Consider the following 27546-nt stretch of genomic DNA (forward strand, 5'->3'; position numbering starts at 1 on the left):
TTTTCACAAACTACAATTGGAAATGTGGATTGATCTAACTAGCTTTTCACCATTTGAATTTGATTAAAATTCATCGGTTTTCTCAATACTGACAAACATACCTTCAGTACATTTTCCAGAAATATGAAAGTAGAGAAACAAAATTGAATCATCAAGTAACATCACAAGCACAAGAAATAGTTCACGAAGAAAATGACTTCAATGATGAGAAATTTATATTCACATCTTGGAATGTAAAATGTCACTAGTACAGAAGGATATTAAAGCTATGAAGTAATGCCGACGTGTTACAACAACAAAAAAATTCAACAAACGAATTAGACAGCAATATAGCTACAAAAAGGAGATGAAACCCATGAAACTGTTTCTCGAACTTGTAATCGGGACTTCCTCAGCACTTTGTTTATATCCATTCTTAAGCCTACAAGACAATTTAGAACATAGGGAGTATCAGACAGATAACAATATATCTTTTACACAGAAATTTCTGCAAATTTTCATTGGATTGGAGAGATGTATTTGAAGTAATGTACGACACAGGAAAAGTCGAAATCTTTCATGAACTCAAAAATATGAACAGCGAAAGTATATATTATGAATTTATCACACATTCTTGTTTACCTCTGTATCTAACAGCATTGTGGAGTCTGCGCACGCTTGGAATCGTTGCTGAAGACCGGTCATATCTCCATCTCGTTTCCATCTAAGACCATTCCACCAACTTAACTCTCCTCTAATTTCTTTGAGATTTGCTGCATTGTGAGCTCTGAGTGGAAGCATCTCTAGCTTGGGGCAATTGCTAACTTCAATCCTCTCCAGAGCAGTCAACTTTGCAGCCCTTGAACAAATAGTTGTTAAGCTGTCCATATCCCTTACTTCTATTGTTTTCATCTTTGGAAGAGGTTCGTACAAAATGATATTTACAATAATTTGCTTCATCCTCCTGCAGTCACTCACCTTGATTTCTTCAACATTTTGAACCCTTCTAAGTAAAGGGAAGGATATGAGAGTCTTTAGTCGTCCGCATCCCATCACTTCGATGGTCTTTAATTTTCCAAGGCATCCTCTAGGGAGTATCCTGTCCACCATGGTTTCCAAATTGTTTAGGCGATTGAGACTCAAATGCTGTAGATTTGGCAATGTGCTTGCAAGAGTTTGTTCGCCAATAAACAAACTAGTGATGCAGTCACAATTTGAGATGGTGAGAAACTTCAAATTTGGCAGGCCACCCAATTTTCTGTTGGAAACTACATCGGATAAACTACTCATGCCTCCACATGTGACCAGGTCCAGGGAAACTGCACTGCACAATAACCCCTCAAGGCCACTTTGCAAGAGGTCAACCCCTCTAAGTATGACCCGTTTCTCATCATGCTGAGTTGGTAAATAGCTTAAGTCACAGCTCCTTGGACCAATCCAAATAGAAAACTCTTTCAAACTTCCAAACCAAGAGCCATCAAAGTCCAAAGCAACACAATCAACCGTGTCTAGCCTTATGTGAAGAACTGAAAGCCTCTGTAAGGATAAAATTTCATCAAATGATGCTCCTTCTACATTACATTCCACATCCCACTGATAAGCACTGAAAGACATGTCCAAGGCCTCAAGACTATATAATCCTGAGATGGATCCAGCTATGATACTTTTTAGGTGGTTTGTGTGCGACAAGTTTAGATCTCTCAGATGAGTTAGAGTTCCCGTGTCTTTTGGAAGCTCTCTTATGCGAGTGCCATATAGATCAAGCACCTGGAGTTTATGGAGAGCTCCAAGTTGTGGGAGATTTTCTAGAGAAGAACAGTCTCTTAAGAGAAGAGTGTGTAGCTCTGTTAGCTGAAGAAGAGAAGAAGGCAAGGAAGATATTTGAGTGCTGCTCAGATTCAAGAATCTTAAGGCTCTAAGTTCTCGAAAGAACCCATCAGGAATTTTATAGAAAGGATTACATTGGAGGAACAACACAGTGAGTTTGGAGCACCCGGAGAATGAGAATCTACTAGGCAAGCTGGTTATAGAGTTCTGCATATATGAAACTACTCTGAAAGAACTCTGCAACTTCGCCTGCATTCCCAGAAATGAGCTGCTAAAAAACCCAGTTTCTTTTCTATTTGAGTATATCCACCAGGCGACTTCCCTCAATACAGTGTGCATCTTTACTGTTCCTATGCGTTCACCTTGTTCTAGCATGCAAGAGTCTTTCAAATATTCAATTTTTGCAATTCCATCGTTAAATGACTCCTCTAAAGTTCGATGCTCACTGATTAGTCCTTCCGCTCTCCAGCCACATATTAGTTCCCTAGCAGTAATTAAAAGATTTTCTGGGTACAGGGAACAAAACAAGAAACACCTCTTAAGAATCTTACTTGGTAAAGAGTTATAACTCAATTCCAGTCGCAGATGCACCTTTTCAAAGCTCCCATAATCTGATCTTGAATGCTTCAACTGGCATAGAGCATCTTTCCATAACTGTATCATTGTTTTGTCCTTCATGTACTTCCCCATAGTCTCAATTGCTAGGGGTAAACCACCACATTCCCTGGCTATTTCTCTTGCAAGAGGATTTATCTGTTCTGACTCCACTACATTTCCTGCACTCCATGCAAATAAACTCCAAGCCTCTTCCTCATTAAGAAGTTCCATCTTTAATTCTTTATCGGTCACCATTTCCCTACACACAGCAAGAGATCGGGTTGTGAATACGATCTTACAGTTTGCTTGGTCATCACCTTGTGGTATCCCCACAGCATCCCAGTCAATCTTCTCCCAAACGTCATCAAGAATAAGGAGAAACCTGTTGCACAAATATAAGGAGCTTCAACAAATTAGGAAGCTATACATTGTAACAAGCATTAACAGTGAAGTAAGTCAAGTAACATTTAAATAATAAAACAAAATAGAAAGACTAGGCATGAAATCACTAACATATACCTTTTTGACTTTAATGCTTGATGTAATCTACAAGCCCTATTCTCTATGCTCTCTTCTGCTTTTATTGCCAAGTTTAATCTCTCAGCGACCCGAGATTGAACCCTTTTCATATCCAAGTCATTTGAGACAGGGATCCAGATGACCACATCATATAACTTTGAACCAGAAGACTTGAGCTGATTGTTCAAGGTTTTTACTAGCGTAGTCTTCCCAGAACCTCCCATTCCATAGACAGCAATCCTACTGATCTTATTATCAGCCAGACATTCCATAACCTGCTTTAGCATCTCTTGTGCTTTCTGGCCAACAAGAGATGGTGCTGGAATATGCTGAATGGGTATGATACGAAGCATCAAAGATTCCCACATAGTAGAAAAGTTGTACGATTCAGTAATTAATTGTTTCACCCCATCACACCTCTTTGCTGCAATTTTGCTAAGATGGTACCTCTGGTGCATGTTCAAGTCAAAGATACATCCCTGGCCATTAACAGAAGGATCGATCTGATCTTCCTGCAAAAATGGCTGCAGTTTGCTGTCAATCTCCTCCTTAACAGCCTGCTCAATGCCTTCAACCTTCTCAATCCAGCCTACAACTTGGCTTGCTGGGCACTTCCCTTCTAATTTTGCTAACGCAATATCTTCAGTTATCTGATCCTTTCGGCAACTGAGGGTTTGCAGCTCCTTCTTCAGAGTCTGGATGTTTTTTTGGAATTTTCTCAGGGTGGCAAACTTCGACCACAGGAATTTGGTTAAAGACTTGCCTACTTCAACAATGAAAGCACCCAAAGTTTCCATGGTACAAAATAGTTGGCAGAAGTAGGTCGTTTTTTAGTTCGGGCTTTAAAGAGAACTAAGGCCAATGGGAGGGGTGGGAGTAACGAGTACTTACTCTATGACTGAAACTATAAGCCCTATAGTTGATTTGGGGTTAGACACAAATAGTTATGTGTCATCAGATTTTATAGACTTGAATGTTTGTCTAGCAGGTTTGTCTTAAACTCCTAGAAATAAGCAAGGAAAAACAAATAAATTCATCGAAGAGCCCAAAAAGAGACGGAACAAGAACAAGAACAAGAACAAGAACAGAAGAGTAAAAATTAATCATTGACTCATATCTGACATAGAGGTCCAAATACAAGGAAATTGTCATTGAATTTCCTAGTCAATGACAATTCTTAGCCTCACTTGATTAATACTCCTCAGTTCCACACTCCAATGTTTGCAAGCATGTCTTTGGTACACTCAGCGCTCCTGGAATCTGGGTACTAAACAACAGTAGTACCAAATCCAAGGAACTTTTTCCAAATACATAATGACAAACAGAGACTCCTTCTGAATTCCGGTCTTGTTACGGAACTTATAAAAACATTAAAGTGTCTGAATTCCCTAAGCTCTAAACCACACTATAAGCATTCTGATATCTGACCAGACTTTGCAATACCAACATAATCATCAACAAAAGTGCTTTCAGATTAAAATCCGGGCACATGCTTCACCATAAATTGATCAACATCTAGTAAGGCTTCCGAGATATTAAAAAAAATTACATATATCTGAATTCATAAACTGTATCCAACTGAGCGAACTGACAGTAGTGTTAGTGTGTATTGCATTTCCTGGATATGCCTCACACATTAGCAGAAACGAACTCAAACAGCAGCAGAATAAAACAAGGCTTAGATATATCATTTAAAGAGTCAGTTACAAACTTACAATAGTACTGTCTGCTAATGTCAGAAAGTAAAGACATGATCTTTCTGTTTCTGCAACCAGTTTCATAGAAATCTGAAACTAGAGTGAAAAGCAAAAGAAGATAGCACCTGGGTATAATGAAAAACAGGAAGAGGGGCCAGACCTTTGTTGGGTTGGTGTTGTAGGATTCAGCTTTACCTTTGCAATTGAACAGAACTGGGGTCTGTACCCAGAAACTGCGTTTCGCCGGCTTCCTCCTGATGTTTGTTTGAGAATGGATTAGTAAAACAATACAAAAGTAAAAGTTATAAAGGAGGGTAAATAAAATAAAAAGACTAATGTGGAGTAGGATTTGCAATCAGGGTTATTATCTCTTGGTTATTTCACTTGCAGCTAATTGCTAGAATCCCTAGATTATAATTTCAAAAGGTTTAGTTGTGTGGAACTCGCTGATACGAGTTAGAGTTGTTTAAGTAGTTTTTCTCCTTTAGGGTATCAATGCTTAGGATGCTTAATAATTATTATATATGCTGAAATGTGTGATCTTGATATAGTAAAAATGATTGATTATTCAGAACCGAATCATACATATTCCGGTTTCAAATTATTGATTATAACCAGCCAAATAATCTAGGTTCATAGAAAGTGTGATTTTAGTATGGTAAACACGTACCTCGCGTCATATGATTGTTGTAAATGATTTTACTTATTGGGGTTTGAACGTTAATACAACAATTCAACCACATCCGAGGAAACGAACCAGCTCGAACAAATTATTTCAGTCAATCATACAGAGAAAAAAATCGAAGCAAAAATGGGTGACGGAATTTCTATTTGAGAATGGCACGACGTCTATCCTTGAACATTTGGAGCAAGAATGATCAGTTACATATTTGCGCGAAGCAATGGAGAGATCCCAGAAAAGTGTCCATGTTACTCAGGGAGGTACAGATTCTGCTTAAAGGTCGAAGTTGGCCAGAAGCTATGAAACACCAAGGCTGATCAAGACATCGATCACAATTGGTCACCAAGATTTTGTTTCAGTATTTCGACTGATATTTAGGAAATAAGACTGCATATAATCTGATCCTGGTACTATAACAGTAGTCGACTACCAATTTCCCATTCTTCTTGAGCTACATGCATCTGATCACTTGAACATTCAAAGATGCTTCTCTCCTACAGCCACAAGGAGGTAACACTTCTACTGCCGGCAGAAGAAATTCCCCAATAGTAAAGTAACTTTCTGCACAACCTTGTTGCTGTTCAGAAACTGAAATATAATAGCTTTTAACCATTGGTTTATGAGCACAAAACGTTACTCTCACTCAAGATATGCAACACTTATATCTGAGAAAAGAACAGCAGCAAGATAACTTGGAAAACAAAAGAGAGCGATAAAGCGGCAGGAAGATGCAGTTCTATTGTTATGTACATATTACAACTGATTAGGAAACGTTATGTGGCCAATTTATTTACAGAGTCAACCAAAGATGAAAACCAACCACATAGTTATCCACAATTTCCGCATCAGTAAAGCCAGACACCCCCCTCCCTATTGCTCATGCTTCTCCCAAAACCACCCATTGTATTAACATTGTTACTCTCCCAGGAGAACTAAAGAATATCTGCACACCTGATACAAACAGATACCGACATCAAAATCATACTGGTACACAACTCTGGTAAAAAAAATTACAACATATAAGCAAGTAATGCGATAAAAATAAATCATTATTTATGCAAATGAATAACTAGAAGAGCCCATCAAAAATCTAAAAACAATAGACAATCAGACAAAAATTGCAACCCCAAAGAAAATCCCACAAACTACTACATTCGTAAGAAAACATACCTCTAATCATATTCATCACCTCCCTGTTCAAAAAGATTCCCCATTCCCATGTCTTCTTCTATGTCATTATTTACAAACTTGAGTTGAGCCTCCATTTTAAAGCTGTGCTCTCTACTATTTACAGTCTCAAGCTGAGTCTTTGTTTCTGGGCTGTCATTGCTATTTACAGAGCCCGTGCTTCCTATTGTCATCTGAGGAACACCCCACCCAGTTTCTTCACTACTGTTGTGTTGTTCTGCAAGTCCAGTACCACTGTCACTCATGGTATCAAGAAAGTTTGAACTACTCCTGCCTGAAAGCCTGTCAATTTCAGGTATTGCAGACCTCTGTTCAAAAAGTTTCCCACTGATATTGCTATTCACAGCAGCAACCCTGCGAAAGAAAAGGTACTAAATCATCTACAGCAATATTTACCTTCTCTTTGTGCATCGTAGAGGCAACAAACAATTATAAAATAGAGACATGCCACATAAGTAAAAAATAAATGGATGCATAGAAAGTCTTCTCACCTCGCTGGTTGGAACACTGGAGTCTGAAGATAGTCAAAAACTGGGACCAAATCCTTTGCCCTTGCTTCAATCATGCGAGTTGGAATCCTTTCAATCTCAATTTCTCCGGCAGTGTCACTTTCACCATCCATCTTCACACCTTCCACAATCATCGACTGAAAATATAGCTGGCAAAGAATAACCAAAAGCATAAACACAAACTCAAGGAATTTATATGAATATCATGCATAAGGACAATCTATCACATAGATAGATACCTCATTTTTTGCCCATAGTGGAGCTTGAGTTTCTTGCATCTGCAGTTCAGCTTCTGAAATATACAAATGATTTTTTTCCTCAGGGGTGATCTTTTCTTTTGGGACAGAACTCAAAGCTTCAGGATATACAATGTTGGCCTTCTTCATTCCTTCAGGATATATCTTATTATTGTCTAGATTTCTACTATCCCCATATATGTCAGTGTTATCCTCCTGTTCTCTCCGGTTCTTCTTCTGGCATACGTTCCACTTCTGGATAGCTTCAACTACTAATCTGGCATCACCCTCGTGATCTGACTCATAAGCAGAGTTCAATCCAGTCACAGTTGTTGAATCCAGACCATTTGGCATTCGCAATGCATATTGTATCATGCAACCAGATGGAGAAAATACCAAAAGGTAGTATTTAGCCTTCAAAGAGCTGGACTCAACATGGTAATCATTGGCTTTGCAATTATGGAACGAGGAAGCAATTGCCCCAGAGAAGAAATTCGTCTTGCCAGTGGCAGCGGCAGCAGCACCAGTTACAGTCCCTCTCCAACTATTGTCTCCATTTCTTATTCTACTAACAACAGAAAGTGTAACTGGGGGCCCAGGTGAACAGAGGCTCTGCTGATTAGGCATTTGCAAACCTGAATTAGGTGGCCAACGAACTGCCGATCTAGTTGGGACACCTGATACAGTATATTTTGGATTGAAGCTAGCCTCGGAACTTGGAATATCAACAGGTCCTCCCTGAGGATTTATAGCAAACAGATGGCTAGTCCCCCTAGAGGAACTAACCATAATCCAGTTGCTGTCATCACTGAAACTAATGTCCTGAATGACCTGCAAAGGTAGAGAATATTATTAATATCAAACATGTGATTGTTGTTACCACAAAAGATCATGATGATTCTTACTGCATTTGTCATTCCACGCTGTAGCCTGTAAAGATGTACATGAGATGCATCAGCATCAGTTGAAGAAGAGACTCCAGGAAGTCCAGGCATTATCTTAAAAACATTGATGTTATGCCCCTGAACTGAAGCAGACACTAAAAGCATGCCACTAGGATCAAAGCATAATGCAGAAATTGGACTTTGGTGAGCCCTGAACTGTGCAATAACAGCTTTACTGACGATATCTCTGACAATGACCTGACAAACCAAAAGAAATAATAAGCACAAGGAACCCAAATTGAATCTGAAAAGACCAGGAAAGTGTCATTTACCCCTATTAACTTTATCAAGTCAAAAACAGAATGATTAAATCATGCAAATGATGAGTAAATACCATGCCTAATAGCACGAATATCCTTACATGATCTGCATAGCAGATCGTTGAACTTCATGGAACATAAGAACATTTCCTTTATTCACAATAAGAACATTTTCTAATCAGATTGTACAATGCAAGTGCGCGCTTGTACGCACGATATATTAAAAGGTTCTTCCAAGAAACACTAAATTTCTATCGGGATCAAAATAACGGTTTACAGCTATATTAGCATGAAAGCAAAGGTTTGAGAAGATATACCATTCCAACACTCTCTGTGTCTGTTGACTTGCCATTGACAGTTCTATTGGCTTTCCGAGAAGGATTCCCTGACTGGGGATAAGTAATACTATCAGGTACAAGCTCTGAGTAGAACTGGGACAGCTTCTGAATCCCCATGTCTCCCAAGGTCGCAATCCCAGCAGCTAGTTGCTTGCTTGACTCTTTTGCATAGTGAGCAACCAGGCTACCATTTGAAGGAGAGCTAGCAGAAGGTTCCAGATGTTGTGGATTAACACGCCCAGAACTGGTTACTGCAACAGGACTTCCACTATAAGCTAGCCATCTCTTGCCTACTGCAACAGGTCCACAACCTATACCTCCGGAACCTGGGAATCCCGTAACTATAGGATTGGTAAGAATAGTATATTCCCGCTCTAATGTTGTGGCATCAAAACAGTGTATCTGCAATACACAAAATTAGATACTTGAGCATCGGAGAAAGAGAAATCATTATGACTAAAACTTTGCAAATACAAGTATACCTGAGTTGCTTGAGAAATAGCAATAACTCGAGAACTGCACTTCACAGAATAAACAGCTGATCTGAACTTCAGCACGTGAACATAGGATTGAGATCTCAAGGAAAAAACACGAACAGAAGTTGGCACAAAACTACTGTTCACTTTGTCAGGGCTGTTAGTGGTAACACCGTTGCGAGGGCCAGTGTTATCCTCTTTGTTATTATCAACAGATATTGACCCATCAGCACAAACAACCAGCAGTGGACGGCTTTCTGCAAACTTGTCATCTGATCTCTTTGAGGCTATTGGTTTAGGTAGCATTTGCATAAATGAAATAGGACCATCATGTGTGGAAATCAGGTCATGGACATTATCTGCTTCTTCAACATCCCAGACCTGGAAACCAGAGCGGTAACCCAGCAGAAGAACTTTACGGCAGACATTTCCCTCCCCCTCTAACTTGTCAAATCCAGCCCAGTTTACCTATATTTTTCCAAAAACAATAGCAATAATGAAAAGGTTAAGACAACAGTTGAATTTCATGAAAAACAAAAGGAATAACAATACCATATTTACAGAGTTATTGTCTGATATGAACAAAACAATTTGGTGGTATATAAAAAAAAAGGCCAAATCTTGCAGAGAAATGTGAAAGCAAGAATGGATTATATGTATTTTGTATATTTATGCTGAAAGATTAACAATCTCAACAAAAGAAATAGCAATTTAATATCATGGAAAAATCCAAAGAATATACCCAGGCAAGTCCTCCCATCACTTAAAAATTAACAGAATGACATAAATTGTCAAGCAGGCACGTGATATGTGTAGTGCAGACAAAGTCGAATACCGCAATGTATTTTGGTTATCCAAACAGACCAAAATTCAATTTGACCTCTCTTGTCTCCAGCTCTGCCTTCAGTAACTTCTAGTTCTGAGGACAAAGGAGAAGCTCTCTCATACTATAATTTAGGATCAAACTCAAATTGTTGACCGACATGAGTAATCCTTATATCATCTAAATCATACTTGAGAAGAAGTACCTTCATCCTTCTTCAACATATGTCTTACTATACTATTTGAGAATTGGTATGCACATATAAATAGACTGAAATTAGTAACCTTTACTGTAAACCAGATTTAATATTATTTCATATAGTACAGCATCGGAAAAGACTGGCCAGCAAAACTTATTCAGATGATCTCAAATCCATCTGAATCATTTCCAGGTGGTCATCTGAGGCAGGAAAGCCATGATCAATTTTAACACACGGCAGGTGAATCAATTTCAATTGGATTAAGAGGAAATGATGGATGGGTGGAGGGATGAAAACCAGAATGATTCATAGCATGAAACATAAAAAAGAATTGGCAAAATCTTTCCAAATCTGTGCAGTCAATTGCAATAGAAATGGCTTAAATTGCAAGATTAATGTCATATGGATCAACACACGTGGAAGATGAAGCGTGCAGCCAACAAGTTACTAAGCAAAATTCATTCAATCTTGCTTACGTATCCAAATATTGATTCAAATAACACGTGTAGGCTAGTGATTACTAAGCAACACAATCTTGAAAATTTCTTCGCAACTCAACACTATAAACAAGCGACAAAATACAAACGGTTGATCCAGATTACAAATTAGAACCTACAAATCCAAACTGCCACTTTCTCAACATACACATGGATATTTGTATTCCGACAAAATCTACTAGATGACTATACCCGGCATGAAAACACCAATTGATAATCAGTCAACAAGGAATAGAATCTCAAGAACCATGCATGCATAAAATCCTAAAATTCTGTGAAGCACACAAGCGATCACAGTTCCGAACAACTGATGCTTTTTGAACCAGCACCGACACTACCAATACTATACCACTCAAACTTACTTGAATCTCATTTTAGTAACACAAAATGTGCATTTGTGTTCTCTTTCCAATTTTAAAGATCAGCATGCAGAAAAATCAGACTAATATGCAAACCACATATCTCATAACTGACATTCTTTACATGCATACACTCCTTGTAACTGCTACATGGGTGCATTTCTGCTCTCTTTCCAACATCAAATATAACAGAATTCCAAGATCAAAGTCTCCTAAGACATAACTGAAGCTCTTCACATATAATTCTATTCAATCAGCATTTACAGTCTTTCCCTTTGCAGCTCTATCTCCTATCTTCCCCAACCACAATGTCTAGTCCTTTCCGGCCACAATTATCAAACTACCATGTTTACAAAACACTTAACAACACACGATAAAAGAACTGAACTCTACAATAAACACAAATTCATCCAATAAACTACACCGAAAACTAACGAGAACAATAAAAATTTCCCAACTTAAACAAAAAGCAAACAACTTATCGTACCTGATCATTGCTGGCATCCTCATCCCTCTCCACAATCGAAGAGGCCACCGACACAGCCGACCTGGCAACAGTTGATGCCCCAGAAGACACAATCCTCAGATAACTCGAAAGTGCCCGAAACGAACTCGGAATGAAACCATTAGTCTTGCCATGGCGGGAAACACCACCACCATTACGTCCACCATCATTCATCATCCCCAAGAAAACAACCAACACTCAGATAAACAAAACACTCCTTATCTACTACTTCTTCTTGTTCAAACCCAGCTGTCTTAATCATAACCCTTCAGAGCTGTTTCTCTTTTGAACTTCAACAACAACACAAAAAAAAAAAGAGAGAGAGGGCCAAACCCAAAATAAGAAACAGCTCCAAATTCACAACCTTTTTAGGCTCCAAGTGTCTCCATCTCCAAGTTCCACAGCCCTAACGCATCCAAAACAAGAAACTAAAAGAACCCACAAAGCCTCTGGTTTTTCACGTCGTTTAGTCAATAAAAACAAACAAGACGATCAGAATTGCGCAAGCACAAAACTACCCACCAAAATTGTTCTTTAACAAAACAAAGACCCTTCTTCTCATCCCAATGACACAATCAGAAACCTAAAATCTAGAGAGACCCAAATCGAAAGCTGCAATCTTTGCTCTGAAAGTAAGCTTCTTGCAATAAATAAATAAAAGGAATAAAAGAATTTACAGAAGAAGGAAAAATGTGATTTTTATGAAATTTAAGGAAAGGGTTTGGGAATTGAAATGTGAGAGTGATTAATGATTAGGGTTTTCACAAGGAAAAACCGCCAGAAAACCAGGAGGGAGATCGGAGGAGAGATGAGAAGAGATAATGGCAAATGATTTTTATTTTTTTCTGATGACGATGATCATGATATCAATAAAAAAACAAAGGAGGGAGGAAAAAAATTGAAGGAATGAAAAAGACTATTCGTTTACGACTCTATCAGCTTGCTTCTGCTATGTGCCTATCTCCTAAAGATTGTCAAAGCTTGGAGTTGGAGATTTTGCTTTGGTGTTTGGTCTGGTTTGGTTTTGTTAGTTCGGTTTTTGGGTTAAGTTGAGAACCAGAACAACTTCTTCAACCTCCTCTACACGTTTCTTTACCTCCCTATTTCTTTTTTCTCTTTATAACGAGTAAAATATGGTAAAGTTTTCATCTTTGTGGTACATAACATCAATTTTGCGACAACATATGTGGGATATTTTTGTTTGGATTAGAAAGATGGGATGCATGTGTGATTTGTTGTGTTTTGTAGTTTTGAGAAATGAACACATTTTTTTCAATATAGCATAATATATGAGGCTCAAAACACTCTAGCCAATCCCATAGTTTAGTGGGTTTGTCTTTCTCAATGAGACCTGCTTGTTTAGGTTGGGTGCAATTTCAAACCAAAATTTCGTTTAGGAATGAAAACTTGCACAAACTTGGAAGCATTGTTTGAAATTAAGGAAGAGAGTAAGCTTCGTTATACTCAAAAGGGTATCTGACCTTATATATATTGAAATGGATTCGAATAGGATACCATGTTGTTTGCATGGAAATGGAAAATTATAAATGATGACCATTGTACCTTGCTTCAGTTGCTTGTGGTGGTCTAGCTTTTTACCCCCACAATAAGCAATTGAAAATCATTGCTTCCAATTTACCCATCTTGTGTGGTATTGAAGGCATAGGACTTCTTGTAACAGCAATGTGCATTTATACGATGAAATGTGAAGACCATTAATGTTGGCATGTGTTTGTTAACAGGATGATGAGTCTCATTTCTTTATATATGACGTATGGTCAACTACATTAAAGTTTTTAACGTGGCAAGTATAGTTGAGTATTTGAGCCTACAAAAAACATAGGGTTGGAAAAATGTCACGGTCCTGCGGATAATTGTAACAAATAGAGAAAAATCGTTGCTAACATTAGTGTCACGAATAGTTTAACTGGATAAGCCCTTGATTCGATATATAGCAGGATGAGTATGAACCAACAGTGGAAATTTGACCATGATGTTTGTTGAGTAGTGAAGATTATAGGGTAATTAATTTTTTTTTTTTGACTTTCTGTTTGAAATTGATTAGAAAAAGAGCCAAGACTTTCCATAAATTGAGTTATGTATGACTTGCTCCCCAAGTGTTTTTTTTCTTGGAGGTCAAGAATACCACCATTTAGAGCATCTCTAATAGTTCCTCTTAAAATTCTCTACTACAGAGGATGAAAATATCAAATCTCTTTAAAAAATGTCTCAACTCCAACAGCTCACCTATATATTATATAATTTAAATGTAAATGTGTATAATTAAATGAAAATCAAATTAAATCTCATAATGTCATAATTTATACCAAGACCAGAGAAATATTGATAAATCATTCTTTTTTTTTTGGTTATTTTTTTAGAATGGAGTGAATTTTTTTTTTGTAATAAATAAAGTTTAGAAATTGTTTTCAAAATTATACAGATTTTGAAAATTCTACAAATCTAGAGATTTTGTTTCTCTCTTCCCACTTTCTCTATTATAAATAATGGTTTATAAAAGCTATTGGAGCTAAAAATTGGTGTTTTTCCTCTCTAATAGAGATTATTTGAGTTTTAGATAAGCTATTAGAGATGTTTTTAGATGCTCATTTTTCTAATTTTGTCAACAATAGGGCCCTTCCTCGACCACAAGCTTTCGCCTCATCACCACTCTTTATTGTCGCACCATACACCTACAATAAGGTGATTATCCGACGATAACTTGTTAATTAATATGCAAATTTTAATTACATAAACATCGATTTTGAGTTGTCAAACTGATGACATTGAGTGTGAGAGAACAAATATTAAACGAAACCTAACACGTAGGTACTATTTGAGAATCAAGATCATATGAACAAATCAATAATCTATTTAATCTTGAACACAATCATGTACAATACTACAATCTATATGGATCTTATATGATGACATCTAGATTGAGAGAAAAATGATCGCCCATTCTGATATTTGGGTAAAGTTTTGTTATTTGTTTTCTTCCTTCTTTTACCTAGCTAGCCACATCATTGTGTTTTGAAAAGTTAAGACAATGTGATAGGAGTATTAATAAAATGGAAGTTTAATTTCTATAATTCTCGTGTACTCAAGTATAATATGAAAAATTATGGCATTTCCGATAAGAACCGTCTTATTGAGAATTTGTTGAAGACCTCTTTAATTCACACACTTTTAGATTTCATATTCATATCTTGACCATTTAGTTTTTAGATATATATGAGTAGATCATCCATGCAAAAATTCATCAAATTTGACAATCGTTAAGACATTATTAAATGTGATTTACTCATTATGAACTTGAACGGTTCATGTTTGAAAGTTTTGGTTCATTCATTCATTTGATCTACTTTGATACCTTATCTTAACGAACACTAAATTAGCTGAAAATTTATATATTTAATCTACTATTATATACCTAAAGTCTAAACTATTGAGATGAAAAAATGTGACAGAAAAATAAGTCTAATTAACAATTACTTAGAAAGTCTTCAACTAGTCCTTAACAAGATGATCCTCATTGGAAAATCTCCATATGAATCATTATGTTGCAGTTTAGATCAATATAAAGCTATACAAAAGATATGAGGAAGCTCACATGAAAGATGAGACTAACATACGAATACGCAAGTCTATGCACATATCTAATCCTATCTTTTGAGTATGCAAGTCTATGCACATACCCAATCCTATCTTCTGAGTTTGGTTGCTACGGCATCAACCCATTTTCGTCTAGTCTTATAATGTTGGGTATAAGTTTTGTTCGATTACAAAGCCATGATGAGACAAACTTTCTTATGTTGGGGGTATTATTCTTTTCAAACCCAAATTCATATCATTGTTTGATCATTAATTATCACACCCCGAGACCATTTTTGGTCATGAAAAATACAGCAGTAATCGCCGTAGTTCTAGGTTAGTACCAATTGATACGAGATTCTAGGCATCGACAGCGCCAATTTACGACTACAAGGCTATTGGGATAAATAAATAATAGTAAATTTGGGTTAAAAAACAGATGAAGCTCAATTTACTGAATAAATACGAATAAGCGGAAGGTATCAAATAAAATGAAAGTTTAAGTATGACATGAGAAAAGTGCGTCATCATAATAAATACGGGCCAAAGGAAACAATTGCATGACTAAAATGAAAAGTAACAGAGTACGCGTCGTGCAATTGTTGAAGTAAAAACGGAGATCGGGTAAATAAGAAATCACACGTGAAGCAGGCTCCTCGGTATCGAAAGTGAACCACGAGCGATGCGACGCCACTAGCACCTAATCCAAGTCCTCGCGTGATCCACGAGGATCTTTCTACAATTAACTCTTTCCATAATTAACGTAAGTTAACGTAACCATTAATTATGAATGGTTTTAAATTACGTTTCTATTTATAGTTTCTATTTTAGGAAATTGTGTTTGTATATAAACAATGATATTGTACGAATTAAACATTCATTCAATTGGAAATCAGTTTTCTTTTGTTTCAATCTTATTCTTTCTCTAATCGTTTCATACGTTTCCTCTCATATTGAGAAGTCTCTCTTATTTTCCTACTAAAGTTCTATCCCTTAGAAGTTTTGGATCAAGTGGCATCAGAGCACCAGATCCAAAAGGGTGAAGGTGGTTTATGGTCTTAACTCGCGACCGACGCAGAACTTCTAACGAAGAACTTGTAGGTCCTTTGCTCGTTCATCGAAAGCCAAGGATAAAGAGAGGAACAATGACAGGAGGAGCTTCACAACCAAATAGCGAAGGTGAACGTCTCACCAAGCTTGAACTAGAGGTCTAATTACTAACGACATCTATTTTCTGAGTTGGTGGAAAGTATTAAAACCTCACAACTTTCACAAGCATCCCCTTCAAAAAGAAAGTTTGAAGATGACAGTGAAGATGAGGAAGATACCACTATAGAGAATGTCTCCGAGGAAGTAGGAAATCCGAAAAATCCTATAAGTGCCTTGAAAATTAATTTTAAGGTAGAAATTCCTACTTTTAATGGTGTTATAGATGCTGAACGATTGGATAATTGGATAGATACATTAGAAACTTATTTTTCTATACATAAGTATTCTAATGCTGAAAAGATCCAATTCGCAAGCTTGAAACTCTCGAGCCACGCCGTTACATGCTGGAAGTCATACCGAAAACGGTACAATATTTCGGAATTGACGTGGAGTAAATTTAAGAAATTATGAAGAAAACAATTCTACCATGTTGGTTATGAGGAAGAAAGATGGTATAGATGGCAGCAGTTCAATCAAAGGTTTGGTCAATCGGTATAAGATTATATCTCTGAGTTCCACAACCAAGCTTTGGTGTTGGATATAGATGTTGACGAACATGATGTTTACATGAAGTATATTGGAGGTCTTGCCGACTACATAAGGAGAAAACTAAAGTTGTTCACCGTAGAATCTATTGAAGAAGCTATAGTCAAAGCCATCGCCATCGAGGCTAAATACAAAAGATTTGACAAGAAGGAGGAGAAACAAACAACTGCAAGTAATAAATCTGATTGGAAGAAGAATGGCAAACATATCAAAGATGGACCACCACAGAAGAATTATTGTGATCATTGTCGTACCAGCAGACATGCTAAAGACAAATGCTGGATACTTCATCCTGAGTTGAAATCCCAAAATTAGAGGAACAACCAAGGGAGGAACGACATAAAGGCCACTTTGACGGTGCAACAGGCAGAAGAGCTTCCAGAGTTGAAGCAGCCTGACATTACACTTGCCTGAATGACTTCACCAACAGAAACTGCAGATGCTTACAAGCGTGAAGAGCTATTCCATTTGAACATTCAAGTGAAGCAGAGTGTTGTACAAGCTATTGTCGATCCTGGAAGTCAGAAGAATCTGATTTCAGAGGCTCTAGTAAGGAAGGTAGGCTTAGAAACAACGCCGCATCCTAAGCCTTACCCACTAGGGTGGATTCAGAAGGACATTGATATGCAGATTAAAAAACAATGTACCTTCAAATTTACAATCACTAATCAGTTTATCGATAAAGTGACATGTGAGGTGGTTCCACTGGACGTATGCCAAGTTATATTGGGTAGTCCATATTTATGGGACCGTGATGCAATTCACTATAGGAGGCTTCGCAAGTATCGTTTGGTGAAGGATGGAAAAGAGTTCCACATCAATGCATGCATGCCTCAATCTACAAACACTTTGCTGACAGTTAACCAAGCCAAAAGATTGGTTAACTCTTGTGGGCGGTTTGTTTTATTGATGATTCAGCCACAAGAAGAAACTGCTAATGTTGTTATTTTGTCAGCAATAACTTTAACACCTTCACAATGTTCCGATATTGGAAAATTGCACAAGGATTTCAAGGTTCTTTTTCAGGATGTGCAAGGTTTACCACCACGAAGAGTTGTGGAGCATGAAATCCAACTGGTAGGAGATTCACCTCTACCAAACTTGGGTTTATATCGCACTTCTCTAACAGAAAGTGAAGAGATCAAGAAACAAGTACAAGAACTTCTTGAACAAGTAGTTATCAAGCCCAGTTGCTCACCATGTGGTTCACCAGTACTACTTGTGCCTAAGAAAGATGGAGGTTGGCGCATGTGCGTTGACTATCGAGCACTTAATAAGATCACTATCAAAAATTGGTATCCGATACCAAGAATTGATGATCTTCTAGATCAATTGCATGGTGCTTGTTACTTCACAAAACTCGATCTCAAATCTGGCTATCATCAGGTTTGCATCCATGAAGAAGATACTTGGAAAACTGGTTTTAAGACCAAGCAGGGATTGTTTGAGTGGTTAGTTATGCCATTCGGACTATGTAACACTCCAACAACCTTTATGCGACTAATGAATGAAGTACTTCGCCCTTTCATTGATGACTTTGTCATTATTTGTCTGGATGACATACTAATATACAGTATCACATGGGAGGACCATCTTCGTCATATTGCTCAGGTTTTGGAGGTCTTATAAACTAGTAAACTACAATTAAACGGGAAGAAATGTGAATTTGGGAAGCAAGAGCTTGTCTACTTAGGGTTCATTATTGGTGCATGGATGCTCAAAATGGATCCAGAAAAAGAACAAGTTATCACTCGATGGCCTACACCTCGTTCAGTGACTGAAGTTTGAAGTTTCATAGGTGCGTGCCAATATTTGAGAAAGTTCATTAGACATTTCTCTCTAATTGCAGCACCATTACATACTCTTACAAAGGCCAATCAAAAATTTGAATGGTCAGAGAAACATGAAGAATCTTTCCAATTATTAAAACGGAAGATTACTGAGGCCCCAGTATTGGCATTGCCAAATCTGTAAAAAACATTTGAAGTTTAAGCAGATGCATCAAATTATGCGATGGGAGCCGTATTACTTCAGGATGGTAAACCAGTTGCATACCATTCTGAGATGTTTAGTGGACCAATTTTAAAATATCCAACTTATGACAAGGAGCTTTATGCACTGCATCAAGCAGTAAAGCATTGGAGAGCTTACTTGTTAGGAAAAGAAGTTGTGGTTGACTCTGATCATAAGCCTATTCAATATCTAACTACACAGTCTAAGTTACAACAAGCTCGGCATATGAAGTGGATGTCTTACCTACAACAATTCAATATAGTGATTAAACACAAGAAGGGAGTGACTAATAAGTTGGTAGATATGTTATCTCGACCGCCTCTACCAGTAAGTTCCGCATTATTGGTGGAAATGCAGATCCAACCTATAGTTCCTTCTGAGTACGCAAAAGGGTACGACACAGATACCATTTTTAGTTCCGCTCATACTAAGCTGCAACAAGGAAAGACTAGTGAGTTTCAACTAAAAGATGGACTTATGTACAAAGGAACACAATTATGCATACCAGAAGATGGCGACAGACTGCAATGGATTCGTGAAGCGCATACTTCCAAAGTAGCAGGACATTTTGGAGTTGAAAAGACTTTACTGAATCTCCATCAATATGTCTACTGGCCAAATATGCATGTTGATGTTTCCAGATATATACGAGGTTGTGTTCTATGTAACACCTCGAAGCCTTCCAACAGGAAATTGGGATTGTATCTTCCATTACCGGTACCTAATCGACCATGGGAGAGCATTTCAATGGATTTCCTTGGAGGATTACCTAAAGCCAGTCTGGGAATGATTACTTATTCGTAGTAGTGGATCATTTCAGCAAAATGGTAATACTCATTCCATGCAAGAAAACTGTCACGGGAGAGGGAGCTGCTAAGTTATTTTTCCAGCATGTTTGGAAACATTTTGGCCTTCCAACGTCAATTATATCAGACCGAGATAGTCGATTCTTAGGCCATTTCTGGAGGTCATTATGGGGCATGATGGATACCAGGTTGAAGCGTAGTACTGCTTTTAAGACACAAACTGATGGACAAACCGAAGTAGTCAACCGAACAATGGTGCATATATTAAGGGGTTATAATTCCAAGCATCCAAAAACTTGGGATGAAAGTCTCCCATATTTGCAATTTGCTTTTAATCGAGCAATTCACGGCTCCACACTGAAATCTCCTTTTGAGGTTTGTTTGGCTTACTTACCTCAAAACCCTTTTGATATGGAATTTGCTACAAATGACAAACCATTAAGTGCAAAGGAAGAAGAAGAACATGTTCAAGCACAACAATTTCTCGAACGAGTTTCAAAAATTCATTCAGAAGTGGAAGCACAATTGCAACGATCTCAACAACGATATAAAGCTTGATATGACAAACATCGTGTACCATGTACCTTTAAAGAGGGTGACTTAGTATGGTTACACCTTGGGAAAGAACGGTTAACTGGTGAAGGCAAGAAGCTCAAGCCTATTCGATATGGACCTTTCAAGATCATCAAACACATTGGTGATAATGCCTTCCAACTCGAACTACCACCTTATATGCATATGTACTCGGTTATCAATGCCGAGAATCTGAAACTCTTTGAACCGTCTCTCTTGGATGATGAGCCCGATGAAGACACTCGACTTCCTTTGGTCGATGACTTAAAAATAGAGCGAGAAGACCCACTAGAGGATGACTGCATACTGGAGCAAAAGGAATGTCAAACCCGCTTTGGAAAGTACGAGTATTTCCGCATAGGCAAAAAGGGGAAACTTCCTAGCAAATCTAAATGGTACTTGAAGGCAAAGGCAATTGCAGAGTTCCCTGATCTAAAATTACCTTGAACATGAGCTCAAGGTTCCTAAATGGGGGGGCCATGATCCAGGAGGATCTTTCTACAATTAACTCTTTCCATAATTAACGTAAGTTAACGTAACCATTAATTATGAATGGTTTTAAATTACATTTCTATTTATAGTTTATATTTTAGGAAAATGTGTTTGTATATAAACAATGATATTGTACGAATTAAATATTCATTCAATTGGAAATCAGTTTTCTTTTGTTTCAATCTTATTCTTTCTCTAATCGTTTCATACGTTTCCTCTCATATCGAGAAGTCTCTCTTATTTTCCTACTAAAGTTCTATCCCTTAGAAGTTTTGGATCATCGCGAACCGGTTGCCAGATAACTGAAAAGTATGGGTGAACACTCGTCCTCGCTAACCCGATGCGGGTGAGACGACCCAACCGTAGTTAGGTTTGAAAACCATTTATATATATATATATATACATATAACAATATATATATAGATTGTTAGTGTAAAAACATGTAACGAAAGTCCAACCGAGACTATAACAAGTCTTATAAGGTTTAGGAAAAATCAAGTAAAATCATGCATATGTAAAATATGCGACTCGGCTCGAAATATCAAATGTGTCGATGGGGTATATCAAACCCGACTGGCTCTAAGGTTCGGCTTCGGGCGAACCAGGAGCCAATAATGTACTACAGTGCCAGACATCAGGACACAGTTATCACCGTAGTATTAAGCCACACAGTGTCGGACATCAGAACAACGGAATCACCGTGGGTAAATCATGGTGCCCGAACATCAGGACGCAAGATTCAACATATAATAATAAAACGTGCGTTGCCAGACATCAGTACACGAAATCACCGACTTATAATCATGCATAAAATAAAAGGATCAGTCTCGAGACAATATGACCAAAGTAAAGTGCCAATGAATGCAATATGCGGTAAAGACGTATAACATATACATTTTATATATAGAAAACCACTAACCCGAAAAGGTACCGACTCACCCTACTTGATATGGCAGTGCCGAAGTCCACGCCCCAAAGTCTCGCTCCTCGTGCTCTGAGTAGAATTCAAGCTCGTCTCGCTAAACAATAACGACAAAAATGTGAAAGTAAGGTCCATGACGTCTTTAGTCAATTTAGTAATTGATCGTTAGTTTGACTAGTTTGATCACCCGAGTCGAGGTCTCAGGATGATCGGTTGATTTTTCTAAAGGTGAGTGTGAATTTATTTTATAGATATTCGTATTCTAGATTTAAGACACAAATAATCGATAAATGGAAATTTTAAATTTATTCTTCTGGAATTTAAATATTAAATACTTAAGAGTTCCTCGATTTCTGATCCGGGCAGAAATCGAGTTTAATGTTTAATAGTAAAGCTAAAATTATGTTTTAGCGAAAGGTTTCTAATTTTTCTTAATCCGATTTAAATCAAGAAACCTAAACGTAAAAGCAATAAGATTTAAGTAAAAACTAAATTAATTATTATTTGAGTAACTTTTTAACTTATTTACTGCTAGGGTCAAGAACGTAATTATTGCAAGTCAACAGGGGTAGAAAAGTCATTTTTAGAAGTTTGTAAATAAAACAACCCCCTCGGTCCCAATAACTTTCAAGACGGTAGTTATCCTATACATGCTCATCAAAATAATGAGTCACCATTGATATTTACACATTTGGGCCGGGCCGTGGAACTAAAAAGCCCATTCGGGCGACAAGTTATTAGAAACAAAGACAACCAATCAAAAATGTCACGAAATTATTGCAAGCTCTTTTTTTATTAACTAGTTAAAAATTAATAGGGTCCAAAATTTTGAGTTATGTGTTCGTCCACCTTTTGTTCCAACAAATCATAACTAAAAGTTAGCCAAAGCTTAGCTCAGGACCCCACAACTCGTCGTATTTGGTTTGCTCATTTTGTTCTAGGATTCTTCCTATTCGTAGGTCTTTTATGGCATGCTGGACGTCCTGGATCATTAGACAGGATTCCGAAGATGAAATAGAATAAGAAAGAGCTCACTTCAAGTTAATATTAGTTGGATTTCAAGAAGAAGGAACCGAGAAGAAAGTATCAGCAATAAAATGCCAATTTAAGTTAAATGGATTCAAAAGGATGAGAAAGTGTACCTAATAAAAAAGAAGTTTTTGTTCGAATCCTACTGAGAGGTCCACTAGAGATAAAAAAAATTGTTGAAGCCTACAATTACTTGAAATGTGTTTAGATAACATCGCAAATCCCAAGTTTGTCTATGAAGAACAAATCTAATTAAGATGCGGCATTAAGAGCTATTCATAAAAGTGGGCTAATTTGATTCGATGCAGAGATAAACCCCGCTCTACTCCAGCGTTTAGAAATTAGTTAATTGGTAACGCTTGCTGATTCACACGGGATTCCACGTGTCCCATGCTACTCGGGTCAGAGCCATGCCTCAAAATTTCCTTGCCAAGCTACATGAAACAGGGAATAAAATAAAATAAAAGAAATAAAAAAGCGAGGCTATTAGAGCGGGATCTACTTTTTTGGGATTCCATAGGGTCAAAACGGCCAGTTATAAAGGGAATTCCTTGTCTCCTCCACAATAAAACAGTAAAAGGGTAAGTTATATACAGTAAAAACCAAGATTTTACCCTTCCTCCTCCGATAACCCATTTCGGCCAAAACTTCAACTTCAATCAACTCAAAAGAAACATGCAAATATACCAAACTAATCGAAATGACGTTACAAACACAACAACACCAAAATCAAAGGAATCAGAGTTTGATTGATACCTCAATGAAGCACCGAAAAGAGATCCGGTTGAAACTGCACTCCTCTACGTCGATCCCGAGCTGTGACGCCTCGACTGGGGTCTCATCCAAGCTGCTTCGACGCCGCCACATCCAACTCGAGCTCATCAGAGGCATCTAGGATTGAGAATCAAGTTTGTCGGTGACGAGGGATCACATCGGAGCAAAATAGGGAAAGAAATTTGGGATTAGTGCTTGGAAGTTGTGGATCGAAAGGGAAGAGGGACTATAAGGGAATGGGAGGCTCATATATTACCAGAAGAGGAAGAGAATGTGGCCAGAACTCGTAACCTCGCCGAGAAGCTCACCGGCGTCACTGCTCAATTTCAAAATCGCCGGAAGGTGGCTCGAATCTGACATGCAAGCACTAGGTCTTGAAGAGCTTGTGTCAAATGGAGGTGGTGCGTCGGCCAGAGGTTACCGAACGGCGTCGGTGCAGCCGGTTAAAGCCGTCGGTCTATGGGTTCTTTTAGCGGAAAGGGAAGAGAAGCAGAAGGAAGAAGAGAAGAAAGAAGAAAAAAAAAGAAGAAAAGAGGGAGAGAGGAAAGGGCTCGGGCTTCTAGGCCCAAGGTTTAAAAACCCAAACTGAAAACTAATTTCAGAAAACAATTTTAAACACCACAAAATTTTAAAAATTTGTAAAACCTAAACTGAGCGTCGGAAAAACATTTGGTGAATACTTATGCGCTCGTGACAATGCGTAGTCTATCTCAAAAATGACTAAAAATTTGACATTTAAAAAAAATGCCGGTTAGCGTGACAATAACGCCGGAAAGATAAAGAAATTTTTCATTGGCTCACATCAATAAATATTAATTAAGTAAATAAGGACTTATGGAACTGCCACTAGCCTAGTTATTTAATTACCCTTATGAAGAAAAATATTTTAACAAAAAACAATGTATTGCATGGATAATTTGGTAAAACACAAAAAAAAACTGAATATCTTCCATTAATTATTTTTTATTTTGTTTGTCAAGATACCAAAACATTTTCATATAACCCAAATCTTTCCATGTGATCGAAGAGAAAAATAATATGGAAACTAAAAATTGAAAATGAGAGAGCGAATTCATGTAAAGCTAAATAGGAGAATATATAATTTTAACACACGAGCATGGCTCTTTCACAAGCACACACGGGTGTGCAAGAAGGCTAGTAACTAATAATACTGACCAAACACACTTTCCCGGAATGCGAATTAATGAATAGTGAGAATATGTTTAACCATTTAAAATCTTTTTTTTTCAAAAAAAAAAACCTGAATAGAACATAATTATTAAGTTCATTGACTTCATTAGTCAAGCGACATTAGTCTCCCTTCGTATCTGAGAGGTCATGAGTTCAACTCACAATAAGCTCGTTGTATCATTTGAGTTTTTTGTTCGATTAAACAAAAGTTCAAGTTGTGTTTGACAAGAGAGAAGTTTTCATTGAATATGTCATCTCTATAAAGTCTCTTGTATTTTGTAATTGAAGTTGCATGTTACCTCTTGCATCACACCATTTCGCATTGATCTTTCTCACCAACTAGAAATAAGCTCCCCTACACTCTTCCTAATAAACTGAACACAATTTTTTCTTTTGCAATCTCAAATATCTCAAGATACGTAACAAATTCATTTCACAATTCTAAGCTCTAGTTTCCTCACGTCCAAGCCAAAAACTACTTACACACAACATATGTGATTTTTCGGACCGAAGTGACCAAGAAAATTCAAACCTTGAAGGTTTGCTATATCAATACTCACTTAGGCCTAGTTTGATACAACTTCACTTCTAAAACAAATCAGCTTTAGGTTGACTTTTAGAATTCATAGTGTTTAGTAACTTTAGACAAATCAGTTTTTTTTAGAATTTATAAATCACCTACAACAGCTTTTAGAAGCAACCTTCATAAGGTGCTTTTACTCAAAGCTCAATAAATGTTAATATTTTTCTATAAATTCTCAAATAACACTCTTATTTATAATCATTCTCAATATGTCAAAATAAAATCATTGATGCAGGATGAAATAACTACGTCTTTATTGAATGCTATGGGGGCCTATATATAGGCATTACAAAACCACAATCTCGTAGAATTCAGAGTCATAATCTATTATAGAGATTCTAATTTATCTCTAACATGAAACCTATTAAGACTAAGACACACACAATGGTAGAATAGTAATTCTCTCGGAACACTCCCACTTGTGTCACATGCCTAGGTTGCATGGCGCATAACGTTGCCTTGGTAAGCACCATGTCAAGCAAAACAAAAACCTCTTGGGTAAAACAAAAGCTTAATCGAAGGGAAAAAGAGCACAACGCACCAACTACAAAACGATCTTAATATGTGATGTAGACTCCTCCTGAAGTCTACCAAACTCTGAAGTTCCGATAAACGACCCATGCCAATATTGTTCACATGTTTCACAAAAAGTAGATTTAGGCAAAGACTTAGTGAACAGATACGCAACATTGGATTCTGAACTCACTTGATTGATTTGAACATTCAAGAACTTATGTCGTTGAACGTTGTAGAAGAACTTCGGCGAAATATGTTTGGTGTTGTCTCCTATGATGAAACCTAACTTAGTCTGCTTTATGCAAGCAACATTATCTTCATAAATGCACGTAGGTTGATCAGTTGTAAAGACTAATCAACAAGAATCACGAATATGACGAACGAGTGACCATAGCAAATACATTCTTTAACTGTTTAATGGAAATCAATGATCTCTACGTGATTCGAAGAAGTAGCAACAAGAGATTGCTTCATGGATCTCCAAGATATCGCCGTATTCCCAATGGTAAACACATAACCGGTTTGAGAATGAGTCTTGTGAGGGTCAGAGAGGTACCCTGCGTCGGCATAACCAACTAACAAGTTATTTGGAGTCTTTGCATCGGGGGAAGGAGCAAGTCGGGACCGAACTCTGCTCTCGATATTGTGGTCTTCTGCCATGCCGTGGCTACCTACGGCGGCTCTTCCGCGTACGATGGTGCTGCCTGCGACACCGGTGTGAGGTGGCACGGCCATTGTGTTTTCTCTATTCTAAAGATAGAACAATCACATGTCAAGGGAATCTTTCAAGTACCAAAATAAATGCTTGATACCATTCCAATGACGTAGCATAAGGGCGGAGGTAAATCTAGCTAATAAGTTCACTGCGAAAGATATGTCCGGTCTAGTCCATTGAGCAAGATACAATAGTGCCCCAATTGCACTAAGGTATGAAACTTTAGGACCAAGAACTTCTTCATCATCCTCTTTATGGTGAAATGGATCCTTCTTGATATCTAGACTTCGGACGACCATGAGAGTAGACAATGAACTGCATAGATCCACATTGAAACGTCAAAACATCTTCTGCGTGTAATTCAACTGGTGGAATAAGATATCGTCGGCTCTATACACAAGCTCAAGGCCGAGATAGAATTTCATCCTCCTTAGGTCGTTCATCTCAAATTTCGACTTTAAATGAGACACGGTCTTATCAATCTCATCAACAGTACCAATTATATACATGTCATCAACGTAAACCGCAACGATGACGAATCTAAAATTTGTCTTTCGTATGAACACGCATGGACATAGTTCATCATTCTTATAACCTCTCTCTTTCAAGTACTTGTGCAATTGATTGTACCACATTCTTCCGGATTGCTTCAATCCGTACAACGAACGACATTACATGACTGCATGAGCACTCCATGGTCTGGAGGCACTTGGTGGAGGTAAAGGTAGTCCTTCAAGAGTTTTCATGTATATCTCTACATCAAGATCCCCATAGAGATAAATTGTGACCACATCCATAAGCTGCATGTTTAGTCTTTCAGACACTACCAGACTAATGAGGTAGCGGAAGGTAATGATGTCCATAACAGGAGAATAAGTCTCTTCATAGTCAATGCTAGGTCGTTGTGAGAAACCTTGCGCCACGAGTCTTGCCTTATAACGCACGATC

General features: G+C 37.6%; 2 protein-coding genes across 2 annotated transcripts; both read right to left on the reverse strand.

Moving 5' to 3' along the window:
* Window positions 1–540: 540 nt before the first annotated feature.
* LOC126786554 (disease resistance protein At4g27190-like) lies at window positions 541–4962 on the reverse strand. The gene is made up of 2 exons (XM_050512404.1): window positions 2923–4962; window positions 541–2785 (listed from the first exon to the last, which is right to left on the reverse strand). Exons 1-2 carry the CDS (start codon window positions 3717–3719, stop codon window positions 604–606), a joined length of 2979 nt encoding a protein of 992 aa, XP_050368361.1. The 5' UTR covers window positions 3720–4962; the 3' UTR covers window positions 541–603.
* A 1047-nt stretch (window positions 4963–6009) lies between these two features.
* Window positions 6010–12664, reverse strand: LOC126785693 (autophagy-related protein 18f). The gene is made up of 8 exons (XM_050511316.1): window positions 11618–12664; window positions 9259–9720; window positions 8756–9178; window positions 8140–8376; window positions 7238–8065; window positions 6981–7147; window positions 6472–6843; window positions 6010–6252 (listed from the first exon to the last, which is right to left on the reverse strand). The coding sequence occupies exons 1-7, from the start codon at window positions 11810–11812 to the stop codon at window positions 6474–6476; spliced, it is 2682 nt and encodes an 893-aa protein (XP_050367273.1). The 5' UTR covers window positions 11813–12664; the 3' UTR covers window positions 6010–6252; window positions 6472–6473.
* Window positions 12665–27546: the final 14882 nt, after the last annotated feature.

Source organism: Argentina anserina, chromosome 3, assembly GCF_933775445.1.
Source record: "Argentina anserina chromosome 3, drPotAnse1.1, whole genome shotgun sequence".
NCBI classification, from domain to species: Eukaryota; Viridiplantae; Streptophyta; class Magnoliopsida; order Rosales; family Rosaceae; genus Argentina; species Argentina anserina.